Below are 15,567 nucleotides of genomic sequence, written 5' to 3'. Positions count from 1 at the left end.
ATGGTAGATTGATGAGACTTGAGTTAGAGGGGATGAATTAGATCCAAATACAGAATGAAGACTAAGGCTAATAATCAACATGCTCAGTTTGAAGGCATTAAGTTTATCAAACCTACAGCTACTTGTACACCACCATCTTTCCACAGAAACTGAGTATTGACACTGAAGTTCTATATTTTTCTACTATTAAAATGACAACATTTTACCTTCCAAAGGCATTTACAAGAGCAACTATTTCTTGCCGTGTGAGCTGAAAACCTTTTGATGGGCTGTTCTCAGGAAGGCTTTGTATTTCTTTCTCAGAAAACAAGATCTTCAGAGCAGTTCCTAAGCCTTGAGTCTGTAAGAAAAGTTCAATGTTTTAACATCAGTAAGATAATTCCTTCAAATACTCATAAAACCATTAAAAAAGAAAAAAAACCACTAATCTAGGCAAATTTTAGTGCCAATTCTTAGATAGTGACCCTCAACCCAAAAAACTGTACAAAAAACAGGGCACTAATGCAAATGCATTACATCAGTTGTATACCAGGTTCAGTCACTTATTTAAGAATGTTTGTTTCCTCAAGTATACTTGCTCTTCATCCTTGTCTTTTTAATCTCTTCTTTTCCCATCTCTTTTCTTCTTGGTCATGCATATGAAAACATGCCCATTACAACATTTCCAGCTCCCTCCTGCCCCTTATCTTACAGATGCCCCACTCCTGCAGGAGCACATCTCCCTCTTTTCCCCTTCCCCTTTGAAGTCAAACTAAGTTTTTTTTTGTGAGGTATCACAACACATGTGCTTTTTCCACCTTCAATCCCAGTGGCAAACCATGCAGTTCAAATTCCAACCCCTATTTTCTATGCAGGAATAGAACAGAAGTAGCTTTTTTTATTTTCACTTTTAATTGGGCTACATAAGCAACCACTGGATTTTGACAAAAAGTGGTTGAAGCTGGCTGCAAGAGAGCTTTATAGGTCAGGAAATCTGGCCTTCTTTAGTTCTTAGTGAGGAGGAAAAATAATAGATCAGAAGCATTAACTAGGACTGGATAAGCAAAACTCCAGAAATTCAGTAGAGGCCGCCAATTTTTTTGATGCTACAAACTCTTTGAGAACTGCAGTCTTGATAAGTTTAATGCAATACAGTAGTATAGTACAGCAGACACTCCATTTTCTCAGTCTGGATTTAACATTAGTCTTGAGGTTTAAAATACTGCTGTCAATAAAATAAAAACAGTGCCAAGTGCCAAGAAAATGAAACTGGTTTTCAACTTTCAGCTTTACTGCGCACCTTTGCATTCATTTGCTGCCCTCTGCATAAACTGTGAAAATCTGAAATACTTCTTTTTCTTACACCTCAATTTGTGGAGTTAAATCTCACACTGGATTCCCTAACAAGTAAGTGCTGCATTTAAAGGAAGGTTTCCCATAAGTGATTCTACAAAGCTCATCTGATCACTGAATACAGGTAAGATACTGACTATTAGTAGTATCTCACCATGAAGCATCTGCTTTAGAAGTATGTCTTTTAGAACACAAACTCTACCTTTTAGTGAACTAAATGGCTGTTGACTAAATGAAATAAACTGGGAAAAAAATTAAAATGTTTAATGGTACAGTAGATATATATCTATTTTTAATACATGGTAAGGATACCAAGGACCAACCATGTGCAAAAAGCCTGAATGCCAAGGTAATAAGTGTCCTGCCAAAATTAAATAGATGCTTATCTTGGGACCTGCCTCTGCCAGAACACACACACCTACACAAAATAAACTGTACCTGCAGCTTGCCCCAGAGCCTGCATTTGTCACATCCGACACAGTCCATTATGCGGGAGATGTTCTTGAAATGCAATCTGAATTCTTCCTATCAGTTAAAAAAAAAATGAAAAAGCTTAAGGTAATTGACATCTTAACTTTACAAAAATAGAACACTAATGAATCTAGTACCATTAGAGATCTAGATTTATTGGAATATCAATTATCCTACCAAAACTGAACAAAACCATTGCTTTATGTAGTCAGGCCATAACAAAGATCCATATAAACCCAGAATCGGGTTTCCAAGCCACTTCTAACATTTAATTCTTAAAAAATAACCCCACAGGAATACAGAATATGCAGGATAATGCTTAGATTCGGTACACTGATTTCCTACCACCTTTCTCCAAATTTTCTGAGCTACTGTATCTGTGTCCCTGCCCCTTTATTCTTCCACTACTCAAATCCCTTTTGAGCCAACCACTTTTTTTGACAAACAGGTCACAATTCACAAAAGATATTTCCTGTTCAAAACTATGGGTAAATTGGTGCTGTGCAACTTCAGACAGAACAGAAGCAAGCACACTGCAGAACTAATTAAGATTATCTCAATTTTTTTAGATTCAAAAAACACTAGCTGGGCTGATAAAACACTGCCACATTTCTAATAGCATTTTTTGTAATGCTGATGACATTCCAAACCACTACTGAAATAAGTGTTGTAAATGTTAATAAATACAAAAGCATCATTATCAAGCACCACTCCAACTGTGGATTAGCAATTTACACCAGTGGCATGTTAACACTGGAAGCTGATGTATAGGTACAGCATTCCCATTAGGCCCCGTGTCTAGGAACTATGTTTTCTAATGTTAGGTATTACATTACAAGAGCACACCATATATTGTGTTATATAAGTCATCATTCTGTAAAGCAAACATGACTGGGTGGGTTCTTTTTATCCAGATAATGTACTTAACCACAAGCACCACTATGTTTACTGGTAATACTCATTGGCCCAACCACAGTCCTGATGCCAGACTCAAGGCACAAAGCCAGAGATTTCGGTCTGCTTGGATCAGGACAGCACCTTACCATAAAGTTGATTAAAAGGCCTCAGATACAACTCTAGAAAATGAAGGGATAAAACCTTACTCTCAGCAGTGTATTTGTAGTAGGCAGAAGGGCTTTCTAAAATAATGCAGCCTAATCTGAAAACGGGTATTTTGGATGTCATTCAGAAAACTTGCTTTACCTTTAGTGACTTGGCTCCTTTCTTATCTCCAGCAAACATGGACTTTTCATCAAAGTGCATATGGAAGGACCTAATAAAGACAAAATGCAATCAAAAGAAATGTTGGCATAAACTACAGTTTTCAGTTAAGCTCAGTGAACAGCTGATACCACCAGTAAAATATTTTTCAGAGTTCCTAGTCTTTGCAGATTAGGCCTTAAAAATTACTCAGTGGTATCAGTTTTGCTATTCAATCACTGTAACTTGAAATCTGTTACTCAGAGTTTTGCTCAAATTAATACTGAAATTGGCTTAATGTTTGCCTTCCAACTGACCATTGACTACATCTCAACTACCTAGCAAGACCACACTTAGGGACAGCAATGAAACCACACAACATGTTACCAATCACAAAAACTAGCAAAAGGGAGAGCAAAGAAACTGAACTTAAGAACATTATGGAATAAATAGAAGGAAGAAGGGATGGCCAAACCACCAGCAGTTAAGTCTGTGATAAAAGCTAGATTGATGGGTGGACCATTAAAAGACTGCATGTACTACTTCCCTTTTCAAAATAAATCATGTGCATCTTATACTGAAGAATCAGAAAAAGCAACACACAGGGAACAGCCCAGGGTGTTGAATTGTTTGGGGTTTTTTGAGTGCTTTTTGTTTGCTTGCTTATAAAGATTCATATATACAAACCTCAAAACTATTAATCTCTCCTATCAAATGCATAAATTCCCCTTGATCTCTCCCATTACTTAAATTTTATTTCTTCATTCCACTCTCTTCCTTGTCCTATCCTATCAGGGGGCCATCTCTTCTCACTTCCACATGTAACAGAAAATTTCAAACTACTGATAAAAAAATCCCTATGCCTTACTTGGTATCCCTGAAGATATCGAGTAAGAGAGCTTTAGATTCAGCATCCTCGTGGCCATTGCCGGTGTAAAGGTCGACAACTGCACGCTCAAAGTACGGAGCAACCTTTGACAAAGCACGCAGCTCTATCAAATATAAGAAATACAAGTTCTTGAGCCTCCTTGGTCCTTCTCCTTTTGTTTCAGCAGGGTCAAAGCGGCGAGTGAACTCTTTCACATTTGGTCCCCAGCGGGGCTTCCCCCACGTTTCTATACAGAGAAAAAATAAAAGAGGGGCAGGGGTAGTAAAAGATATATTTAGAACATAAAAGCAACTAAGCATACCCCAACAATTTTCAGAAAAAACAAACTACATGCTGCAGATACTGTGGAATTCCATTCAGCAATTTTACCTAGACATACCTTCAAGAAGGTAATTGGCACACAGATGTAAGTTGATACTAGCGTGGAGTCCAGAAATTAGTTTATAAAACACTCTTTTCTCAAGGCACAGACCTGTCCAGGAAAAATGACAAACAGATTACAAACTAAATACTGGAAACAGTTCATTAAAATGAATATACCTGGACATTTTAGTGATGCAAATCTGCATTGCTGACTTCCAAGAATTATAATTACAGCACTTGAGTATTGTTAATAAGCCCTTATAGCCATCACAGGAAAAGTTTACCTCCTATTTTTTTATATAAAGCAATACTAAGAATGACATTTGACATTTCTTGCTTGTTAACGTTCTAGTAAACAGAGTCAAATAAGGAACTGTTCAATTGGCACAGATACATTGCTACACAAAAATATGATGGCTACATTGTTTGAGCACTAAATTTGAAATAATCTTGAATTTTGATGGTCTGGAAATGAGAAACTGTTACCCATCTTAATTACAATTAGAGGTACCACTGAATTAGAGGAGTGGCCCTAACAAAAAACACTAAAAGGCCCAGAAAACCTTATACCATTGGAAAACAGTAGAAATAACTCTTCATAGCTGTACTGTAGATTCACTGAAAATTTAAATGCACAGGACAAAAGCTTAAAATATTACTCAATGAATACAGACTTCTACAACATAAACGAAAATACAGTGGCATAGAGATGTCAGAATATAATTTATATGCAGAAATTACTTATAATTCCAATTAGAACCAAAGTTAGAGACTACACTTGAAATTCAAGAGTTTGTTCCTCTCAAAAATATGTTTGGGCAACTTTCCTGCCATTCCAATCTCCAAAAATGGAAGCAGGAAGAGCTGATGGTGAAGCCTACCTGTGAGGCTGACATGTGTCCTCACTTACAGACATGACATTTTTAAAGGCATGTAAATTTATATGCTTTTTTACAATACCACCAGACAAGTAAGGGCTTAGGAAAGGCAGAATGAACTAATTGTAAAATTAAATACATTTGACTAAATTTTCTGCACACCTCCCAAATGGGATTTTGATTGCTACTACTGCAATAATAATTTCCATTTCAACACGAATAAAAAGAAAATTGCTTTGCCTTCTGAACACACAGACTTCGATTATGAACTGGGAACAGAGCCACCAAAATCTCTAATGTTCTTTAAAGCTGTTTCCAAATAATAATGTTTACCACTATTGTTACTAATAACGCCTCTGCCCAAATGCATAAAATAACCAGAAAATTCAAAGTAACTGGCAGTGAAGTGAACTCCCTCTTTATAAAAGATAAAACACTTAAATGTTTAAGGAGTATGCTCTCTAAGTAAATGAGAAGATTTTTAAAGACCTTCAAGGTAAGAAGCACTTGAACAACACTTGGAAGCTCTGCACAATTTACTGAAAAACCTACCCTGTGAAAAATATTTGAAGAGACAAAAAAATCTACTACAGTGTTCCTTCTAGTGAATATAACACTATATTAACTCATTCAAGAGCCCTTACCTTCTAGCCATGTGTAGAAAGATTCTCCTGTAAATACAAAATACATAGTTAAATGAAGAGTATTCATTTTCAACATTACAGCATCTTTATATTACTATGCATACAACATCAGCTGCCATCTAGACGTGTAGTTAAATAATTTAGCTATTAAAATGAGAATAGGCACTGAAGCAGCTAACTTGGAGGTTGGTTTAAATCTGCTGGGGACAGAGTAGGAGAAATACAAGAAATATAAGAATGAGCAAGTCTCAGCTACTGGTCAGGGCATTCAGCAGTGTATGGAAGCACAAGTCTAATTATTTGCACTGCAGGTGAAAGACAAGATGGCAGAGTGCAATTCTGACAGCCTCCACCTCAACCTGCCTGAAGGTCTCCTTTAGACTTAGATCTTTGGCCCAAGAACTTTCAGTTGACTGAAAAATCTTGAAATCTGCCTCATTGTAGGCAGATTAAATACTTTCTCCCCACTCTCTCCTAATCTTCTCAAAATCAAGGGCATTCAAGAAAATACACAAAAAATTGTCCCTCTTCTTTTAAGGGATTTGACATCAGAATCAATGGGGTTCTGGAAAAACTAATAACATTATTGCAACACATATTCTGTTACAAGATTAAGAACCAAGAAGGGAATTGTGTTTTGCCCTTTTCCACTCCTTCCCCTTACTCCAAATGAAAGTATGAGTCCATTAAAAACTATTAATATAATCTGCATAAAAACATAACTTTCCTGCTCTCAAATTCAGTAACAGTAAAGTGAATAAAATCCAAAATCCAAAACTCTCTAATGCTAACTTCAATTCTGCAGGTCAAGGAAAATAAGATTACTTACCATCATCTCCTCCTTGGGGGGTGGGTGGGAGGGGAAGGAAAAGGAAAAGAAATGCATAAGCATTAAAGACAACATTTCCACAGCAAAGTAGTAATGAAACACAGACTTTACTATAAACACTCAAAAACTGCAAGAAGCTTTATTTAATTTACAAAAAATAGATTACTTCACTCCACTCTTATTCCTCAAGAATACACGAGACTTAACACATCGGAATAATGAAAGTCACTAAGAAACTGAAATCTTAGTAGCAGCTGGTTCACATACTCTTGAAAGCTGTATTTCAGCTTCAGAAAGATGGTTAGGAAGCCACAGTCTTTAGTTTGTATGGTTAAACAATCAGTTCAGTGTTCTTTCCTGAAATTCTGATCCCTGCATTAATCCATTACAATTCTTTTTATTTGTGTGTATCAGCAATATATCAGCTTTTAGTAATTATAAATATTGATATGTCTTGATTTTTTAGTGAATGGTGATATTTTTAACTGAATCTATTGGGCAATGGTTAATTTTAAAGGGAAATGAGATACTGACAAGGGAAAGCTGATTCATTTGAAACACCAGGTTATAGCTTTCAACTTAAATTTGAAAACTAATCCCAAGTTATTAGAATACTTCTTTTTTTAAACACTTTTGCACATAACTGACTCTTCCTAAGAATCCAGGCCTTCAAATAATGCAATTATTTGTACACTTGCAATACATTGCACACTATGGATGAAAAAGGTACAGCTATATTACACCAGGATAAGTATGAATTGAACTGATTAAATTACACACTTTTAGAAAAAAGAAACAAGAATACAAAAGTTCATTCAAATTGGAAAACTAGTGTGACACTTAGTAAACAGTTTGAGAATTAAAATTTAGTTTTCATATCAGTTTACCTGACATTAATATGTCAGGCATGTAATAAAGTACCACAAGCCTTAGTCAAAACATTAAAAACACACAGTTACTTCTACAGAGGAAATTAAAAAAGCAGAAAGCACACCTACAGACTGAAGATTGCTATCTGTATCACTTGTACTGCAACAGTCACTATGTTAAAAGAAGTGCATTGGAAAGGTAAACAGGCAAGACCCACCCCTACTAGGCGCCAGTGGATTTAAAGGACGATAGACAGATCGAGGCCTAAAAAATAAATGAGAAAACACAAAGATCAGTTTTCAGCTCAACTGAAGTACATGTATAAGAAACAGGCTTCCTCTCCCTCCCAATTACTTGAAGCAGTTTTCTTCATAAATGCTGTTCCACACTCTCCAAGCAGAAGGCCCCTTGTATCCAGTGTAACGCTCTGGATTTAGCAGCAAATCCACATACTGTGCATCTGGAGATCTCTCATCTAAATAGGAAAAATTGTTACATATGCTAAGTGAGTAATAGAAAAAGATTTAACTTTACCAGACACACAGAACTAAATATAAACAAGAGGTCCCATAATACTATTCTGTCTTCCAGCTGGATTTTAAATGCCATGTATGTAAAAATGCAGCAATATACATGCTAAATACAAAGCTCAAATATTCCAAAGTCTCCTGAGTGTCTGTAATTTCTGAAATGTCTGATGATTATCCATGTGGCTTCTTTAAGTCTACCACAAACACTTGACATGCACTGTATTCCCTGACCCTAGGCTAAGGCACAAACAGTGTTTTGTTTTAAATGGCCTCCAAATTTAGGGTTTGTCTGGCAGTATTTGGATGGGGGAGATACTTTTATGAAATGGGTTTACTGCATACATTAGGTTTTTAATAAAGACAAGATCAAAGTAGTACACCTTGTAGCTGGTACATACAGTAAACTTATTAGCTAAAGCCATTTTTTCCTCCAAGTACCCATGTATACCAGCAGAAAAGTCTGAATCACATTCCTTAACTGAACAAAACTTTCAGCATATTGCAGAACAAATCTCTTGGTTACAACAAGAAGCATGTTACTTAAGCAGCCTTTCAACAAGCTATACCCTCATCTCAGAAGTTCACTACAAATTTCAGGTAACTTATCCACAGAAAATTGTGAAACAGTTTTCAGGATTCTCTCTGCTTATAAACACTGTAGAAACAGAAATAGTTTCAAGCAACAACCAGTAAAAACCAAAAGGGATTCACCCCTCTTTGAAATTCTAGGTCAAGACCAACCATGCTTAAACAAACCCCACATACAAAACAAGCCTAAAGTCCAGAGACTTATTCATATGAATAGGCCAAGAAGTGCCACATAGTACTTCCTCAGATATCCAAAAAACCCCACAGAAACAGAAAGTGAAACTTCTCTAAAAAAGAGATGATTCTGCATGAGCAGTTAAGCATTGCTTCAGCAGCAGCAGCAAAAACAAAGAAAGGAGACTGATACAAGACACACAACGAGTGCCAAATGTGACAAAGTCAAATTACAGCTTTATTTATTTATTTGACACTGGCTAACCTAAGCAGTTCCTACACTCCCTGATCACTTTGGGGTTCTTTTTACTTCTTGTTATCCACTTTCAACTGAGTCTATGTGCATTGTGGAGCCATGCAACAGAAAGATGGAAAGCTGACCTGGGTTACTAAATTTTTTCAGCTGGATCAATTCCCTTATCTAGTTTATGATTAAGCCCAGCAGGAAGAGAGGAGAAGAGAACAAGGGTTTCTACTTCCTCCCCATGACTCCCAGTAGTTATTCTCTCACTCTCCCTGCTCCAGAACACAAATTCACCCAACAAGCCACTTCGTCACAACAGTGTGGGAGGTGGAAGGGAGATGGCAACTTACTTTCCTGCTATTTAGGTAAGCCTAATCAGCTTACCATGCAGAAAGATGCACACCACAGCCAGTGCAAAAAAAAAAAAACCCACACTGGAAGAACACAGCTGAGGACATCCTCCTTCAGAAGGGCATGACATAAGGAGAGATGGAGTTATAAGCAGGAATTACTTAAGTTAGTATTACTTCTAAAATAAATGCTCCACAACTATATCTTTCACAGCTTAGTATTACTAAAAAATGTATGTAGACTACCTGAAGATAGTAGAGACAACAGCAGATAATTCCATATAACAGTTCAGATCTACAGTAATGCTCATCAGCTGTTACAGAAATAGCTCATATAGAAAGTGCTCAGATCAGACAGCAGAAGTGCTTAAGGAAAACTGCAGCTGCTAAGTTCACTGCAGCTGCTACTTTCTCAGGTGACACCAAACATAAACCTTAAGGTAGATGAAAACATCTAATATTATGCCCTAAATATTCCTAGCATAGAAAGCTTTCTAAGGTATTTATTAAAAAGTACTTCAGCAGTCACTCCTGAAGCTGGCAATACTCACACTTATCTGAAAAAACATTCCTTTGAGCTTTGAATGTTACAAGCAAATAAAAAGACTCACATTTGTGGAGTAAAGACACAATCTAGTATCCTAATGTTTTAATAATAAAAGTCCTTACAAATAAGGGTGCAGAGATCATTTGGAAACAGCAAGGCTGGAAGAGGAACAAACTCAGTCCAAGCACAGTAAAATAGCAACAAAACAATATAGTAGTAAGAAACAACCATCTTATATTTGTGCTAGATGCAATTTTTTTGTTGTAAGAAGCTTTTTAAAAAGTGTTAGCCCCCTCCCATTTCCCATCTTATTTACATGAATATCTCCTGTACAATAAGTATATAGTATATAATAAAAGGAGGTAATGGTGAATATGCACTGTGTAGGCTACCAAACACTCCTTGTAAAATTGCAAAAATTTGCACTTCGTGTATATGGTGTGAACTGTCGCATTTCTGTCACGTGGGACAAAATTAAAACTTCTTAAAAATGGTTATTTGTACAGAAACCATGACCTTTTGCATTTTTATGAGACAGCATATAAAACAAACACTCTGAGAAAGCTTAAACATTTTACCATCAAGTTCACAAAAATGATCCTGTGAATCATCGTATCTTGCCCAGTCAATGAAAGCCTCCTTACTTTGGTTACTGAGGGGGGAAAAAAAATATATTCAATTTTAAACTTTTAAATAAGCAATGTCAGTAAGAGCTCATGAAAGAAATACAAACTACATACAACTTGGAAGGGGATTCTGAGTCAGTATATCAAACTTGAGAATATATGGAGGTAGCCCTTGTTAATTGCACTGAGATTCAAGTAGGCATCAACTGCAATGTCTCAACATTGACTTTTGAAAGCAAAGATTTCACCATTATTTGAACAAACTGCAGCAGCTCCTCTTCCTTCAGTAAGATCTTGGTAAAATATGTTCCTAGAATACATTTTTAACACATTTCAAAGTATTACTTCAGCAGCTGTCACTTTGAGGGTGGGGGAGGGAAGACTCACTGTTTTCATAACCTGTACTTTCAATAAAACCTACAATTTTTAGTGCCTTACTTTTTACTGGGAGACTAGGTGTCTAAATCCCTCTTCGAAACCAAAGTACTCTATGAATATGATTTGTCCTAAGCCATTTTAATAATAATGGTATTCTACTCACTCTAGCATTTTCAAAGGTGCACTGTGCTAGAGAGACAAGTAGTTTGAAGTTCCCACACTATGAAGCACAAACAGTGCAGCAGTTTGAGTGCAGTGCAGTGTGACTGAGTGCAGCACAGAACTATTGATGCCACACTACTGACAGCAAAACGTAAGCCAAGTTAAGATTGGGAACTCTTCTCCAGGTGCACGGAAGTGTCTTGAAATAACAAAAACAACCTATTCCATTTGATCAAATTAGCATCAGCTCAACTCTACAGAGGCAATTCTACAGTAAGATACATTTCTAACCTTCTGCCAAATCACAATAGAAGACATTATACTTTGCATTAGGTGAGGAAATCCTCTGGTAATTACCAACAGACAAGATTTGATAACCACAAGAAATACAACTTATAAAGGAAAACAACTCAAAACCAAGAGGATAATGCACTGCTAGGTAGAGAACATGGAGGTTTTCCTGCAAAGCACAAACTTGTCCTCCACTTGCAGGATCCATTACCTGCCCTCTCCCAAATTTAACCATCTCTCCTACTCTCATAAAGGCATTTTCCTCTAGCTCTCCATTTACAGTCTCACACTCTTTTGCCTTACAGAAATGGAACAGAATTAATAGTTCCTTATTTCCCATAGAACACCACACACCAGGCAGAAACAGACATTTTTTCATGGCACAAGAAAGAGTTTCGACATCTTTACCTGGTAGAACCTGCTGAAACTTGTGAGCAAAGACACTGTATCCCTCCATTAAGAGTGAAGAATTGATTTTTCCATTTATATTTTTCAAAAGTGGGGAATCCAGTGGAGTGCTCTGTTTTCTAGATGCTGTTCCACAGATTTCTGTACCCGGGGCAACATCATCCTGCAGAATTCCTCCCACCCAACCTTGACAGTGCCATGCAATAAGCAAGATCAGAGAATTGATCCGAGCTAAAAATAACTTTGCCAACAACAAAAGTAACTCAGTTCCCTAATCTGGTTCACTGAATGATCACAAATATGATGCACATCAGTGCAACAGTGGGACAAAGCAGGACCAAACCCCTTAATCCAGAACAAAGAATAGAGAAAAGGTGGTTCTATTTGCAAGTTTCTTCTGACTCTTGATACTATAAGATACACCTTTTAAATAGTAGCAAAGCCTACTTTAAACAAAAAAAAAAGGTCATTTATTATTTTATAATTTAATACCTTTGCCTTTGGATGTTCTTGCATCATTTCCCATTTACTTTCTAATGGGTCATGGCAAGAGTGAAGAACAAAAGCTAGCACATCAGACAGAGAAAATAAAATGTTCTTTTCTTACTATTTTTGTACTGTTGATGCAAATCACAGCATACCTTAAGGTACTGTTAACTGCTCCCAGTTTGTTAGCTTGCTCACAGTCTTCCAATTCTTTGGAATTATTTGCTGCTTTTGAATACTGTAAAAAAAGTCACATTTAATATGCAAATGAATTACTGAAATCCTCAAGAACAGGTGTTGGGTACTTCTACATTTAGCAGTGAGTTCCCTAGTATTAGGGGAAATCCACTTATTCTAGAAGCAGTATATGCTTCTGCAACATTTCTTTCTTCAATTTTTTTTCCACTTAAGTTTATCAGGCTAATTTCACTCTGTGAAATTAATTGCTCCAGGGAATTCAGCTAAAGATGTCAAAATTTTGCTTTGCCTTTTGTTTAAATTGAGTTAGTTTTGTGACATGGCACCCTACATCGAGTGTTTCAGATACTTATTTACAGTCTCATAAAAGGACCCTCAAAGACAAGCAGTGTCATACCTATAAACACACTTGTTTTTTAAATCAGAGCCCAAGTTTCATTTTATTTCATTTCTGTATGTGTATTTATTAGTTTTGGCAATTTTGATTTGGCAATTTCCCCCTCATGTTTCCTTTAATCCAATTCAGTGGCTCGCTTCAGATGTGCACAGGTCTGGAAGACAAGCTTCCTCAGCTGAACTTAAATTTTGCCTATTTTAAAGACAGAATTGAAATATATAAGCTTAACTTTGATTCTGAAGCATTTTTTAAAAAGCAATCCAATAAACTACTTACTTCTGGAATGCTTCTAAGGAAAACATTTGAAGAATTAAAGATTAAATTCCACTATTCTATAATAATGTGGTTATGTAAGCTGGGAATTTAAGTCTGTCATCTTAAAGCTCAAAAAACTCTTCTAAGTTTTGGAACATAAAAAGGTAGTAACAGTGCTCTCTGAAAAGATAAATTCAATTTCCTCCTTTTGGAGGTTTTTTGGATTGGTGGGAGTGGGGAGGGAGGCACGGGGATTATGTGTGTTTTTTCCAGACTAAACCTTGGGTCAATTAAAAAAAAAAAAAAAAAAAAAAAAAGAAAGAGTAATTCATTTTTGAGGACAGCTCTGTGGTCAAGATGCCAGAGACAAAGTACTACCACAATATGTATCATTTAAAAAAAGAAAGTATTTAATTAAAACTGTTCAGATAAATAAGTAAAATTATTTGCTTTTTTAAAATGCATTTGCCTGAACTAACACAAGGAAAAACAGCAGAAGGCCTAAGAAGTGAAGAAGATTAGAAAAACCAAATAATTTAAATCTTGTTAGGGGCCTTGCCCATAAATATTTACTCTAGAAAGGATTTATCACTTAATTTTCTTGGATTTGACCAGGTGTGGGACTCCATTCTTTAGCTTTGTATAGATGTTAAATGGAAAAAATGGGAACAAGGAATGACCTTAACTAGACTGAAACAGATACTGCTGATGAAATAACATACTGAGATGCTGAAGAAAACATTCTGCATGTCTAGAGTTGCAAACCAATCCCTATCCTGCAATGAAAAAGGTTACTGCCAAGATTAGAATCCTAAATTTAAGGTTTCTAACAAAATGAACATTCTGGTCTCAAAACATCTTTCCAGCCTTTCCTATTCTCCAGTGTTTAATTGCAACAGTTGTCATATCAGTGCTCTGTGACCCCTGACAAGATCAGGACAAAATATCTGTCCTTGCCAACCAGGATCTCCTAAGGCCAGTTACTGGAAAAAACAAACAAACAAAAGAAAAGAAAAAAAAGAAAGAAAAAAAAAAAGAGAAGGACAGGAAGTGTTGACAAAGTTGAATGTTGTAACCTGGAGTTACTGTATCCTGTCCCTTGCTTCAAAGATTTTTTTAACCCAGTACTTTACAGATAAGCCATAAGATGCAAGACTTCCCCAACTGGGAAATCAGCACAGGCTAATAGCACAATACTTGCACAGTCCTTGAAACAAAACATTCATACCAGAATGAATTTGATTATTTCCTTAAAAGGGATATTAAATGAGATTGTCAGTTTTTAATTTGATTTACAGAAGATCATTTAACTGAACCATGAGAAGTAAGAAAATGGCGTAGGTAAGATTCATGTCCTTTCTGAGGACAATTTTCACCCTGAAGTATTTGCTTCTCTAACAGAAAAGCAGCACATATTAGTGTCTTCTACTGCAGAATAAAGGTAAGGAACTGCTAATTTTCAGTACTGTAGCTGGTTTCAACAACCTGCAAGGCAACTCAAAGGAAACCACTGTAGCGAGCATATTGCAAGTGACAGCTTCCCAAAGAATCTATCCCACTTTCTTTATTGTGCTGAAAGCAAAAGGCATCTGTTTTATCACTTCCTAAATCCAATTTGATACGCTCATGTGAAATATCTAAAGAACAGCATACTCTTTGGTTACTATTTAACAACTTATTTATGGCTCTCAAGATTAATCAATCAGGAAGCTCAAGTGTCTGCTACAAGAATCCTTTCTAAAACAGTCTTTAAAGTCTTACAGTCCCTCCATTTAGGAGGCATTATGGTATTCCAGGAGTCATCTTCTCGACAATCAAGCTTGGAAGATAAATGAGTCAATGAAAAAGAGAACTGGCAACAGATAATTCAGCTAAAACACAAGATTTACTCTCCAGATATAGTATCAGCTTTTCAGAACAACTACTGCCACTTGTGCTGGAATGGCGAATGACTTACATTTGGATCATGTCAGTGAGAAAGACTTTTGTTCTCTGATTACCAGGTACCATTAAATGAGTTAATGTTCGCATAACAGAAACAAGACTTCCTCTTCAGCTAAAGCTTGGACAGAGTTGCCTGCTCTGTTCCAGACAGCAGCATACAAGTCATCAATTCACAATGAAGTATTCATCTCAGCTATCTCTGGTAATGTTTCTTAGTAATGCAAAAAGTCCTTTTCCCAAGTCCTTTATGATATGGTGAACTACACTCAATCTTGCCCAGTGTGGTGGAAAGTGCTGGGGAGGATGGAGATACAATAGCTACTCAAGAGGTAAGTGTCCACAACACAGTCAAGGTATTCAGTGGAGATCTCTCATCTGGGCACCATTATCCCATCATCTGCTGAAACCCTCATTTTTGGGCACTGTGTTTGGGATGTGTGGGTAGTCTTTCTGCTCTGAGCTCTTCTCCTAGGCATACATAGCCCCTCGACTTTCTTGGTTTTTGCTAAGATC

General features: G+C 36.5%; 1 protein-coding gene across 1 annotated transcript in view; it reads right to left on the bottom strand.

Annotated features, from left to right (window-relative positions):
• Positions 1-15,567, bottom strand: part of ERO1B (endoplasmic reticulum oxidoreductase 1 beta) — a 28,639-nt gene that overhangs the window by 4,157 nt on the left and 8,915 nt on the right. Inside the window, exons 5-15 of the mRNA XM_062490141.1 lie at positions 12,416-12,498; positions 10,488-10,561; positions 7,831-7,951; positions 7,694-7,740; positions 6,607-6,618; positions 5,778-5,804; positions 4,272-4,364; positions 3,872-4,118; positions 3,007-3,076; positions 1,771-1,857; positions 207-340 (exon numbers count right to left, since the gene is read on the bottom strand). Of these exons, the coding sequence (XP_062346125.1) occupies positions 207-340; positions 1,771-1,857; positions 3,007-3,076; positions 3,872-4,118; positions 4,272-4,364; positions 5,778-5,804; positions 6,607-6,618; positions 7,694-7,740; positions 7,831-7,951; positions 10,488-10,561; positions 12,416-12,498 (995 nt within the window). The remainder of the gene's footprint in view (positions 1-206; positions 341-1,770; positions 1,858-3,006; positions 3,077-3,871; positions 4,119-4,271; positions 4,365-5,777; positions 5,805-6,606; positions 6,619-7,693; positions 7,741-7,830; positions 7,952-10,487; positions 10,562-12,415; positions 12,499-15,567) is intronic.

The sequence above is a fragment of the Cinclus cinclus genome, chromosome 3, assembly GCF_963662255.1.
Source record: "Cinclus cinclus chromosome 3, bCinCin1.1, whole genome shotgun sequence".
Lineage (NCBI taxonomy): Eukaryota > Metazoa > Chordata > Aves > Passeriformes > Cinclidae > Cinclus > Cinclus cinclus.
This window is presented reverse-complemented; position numbering and strand designations above follow the sequence as displayed.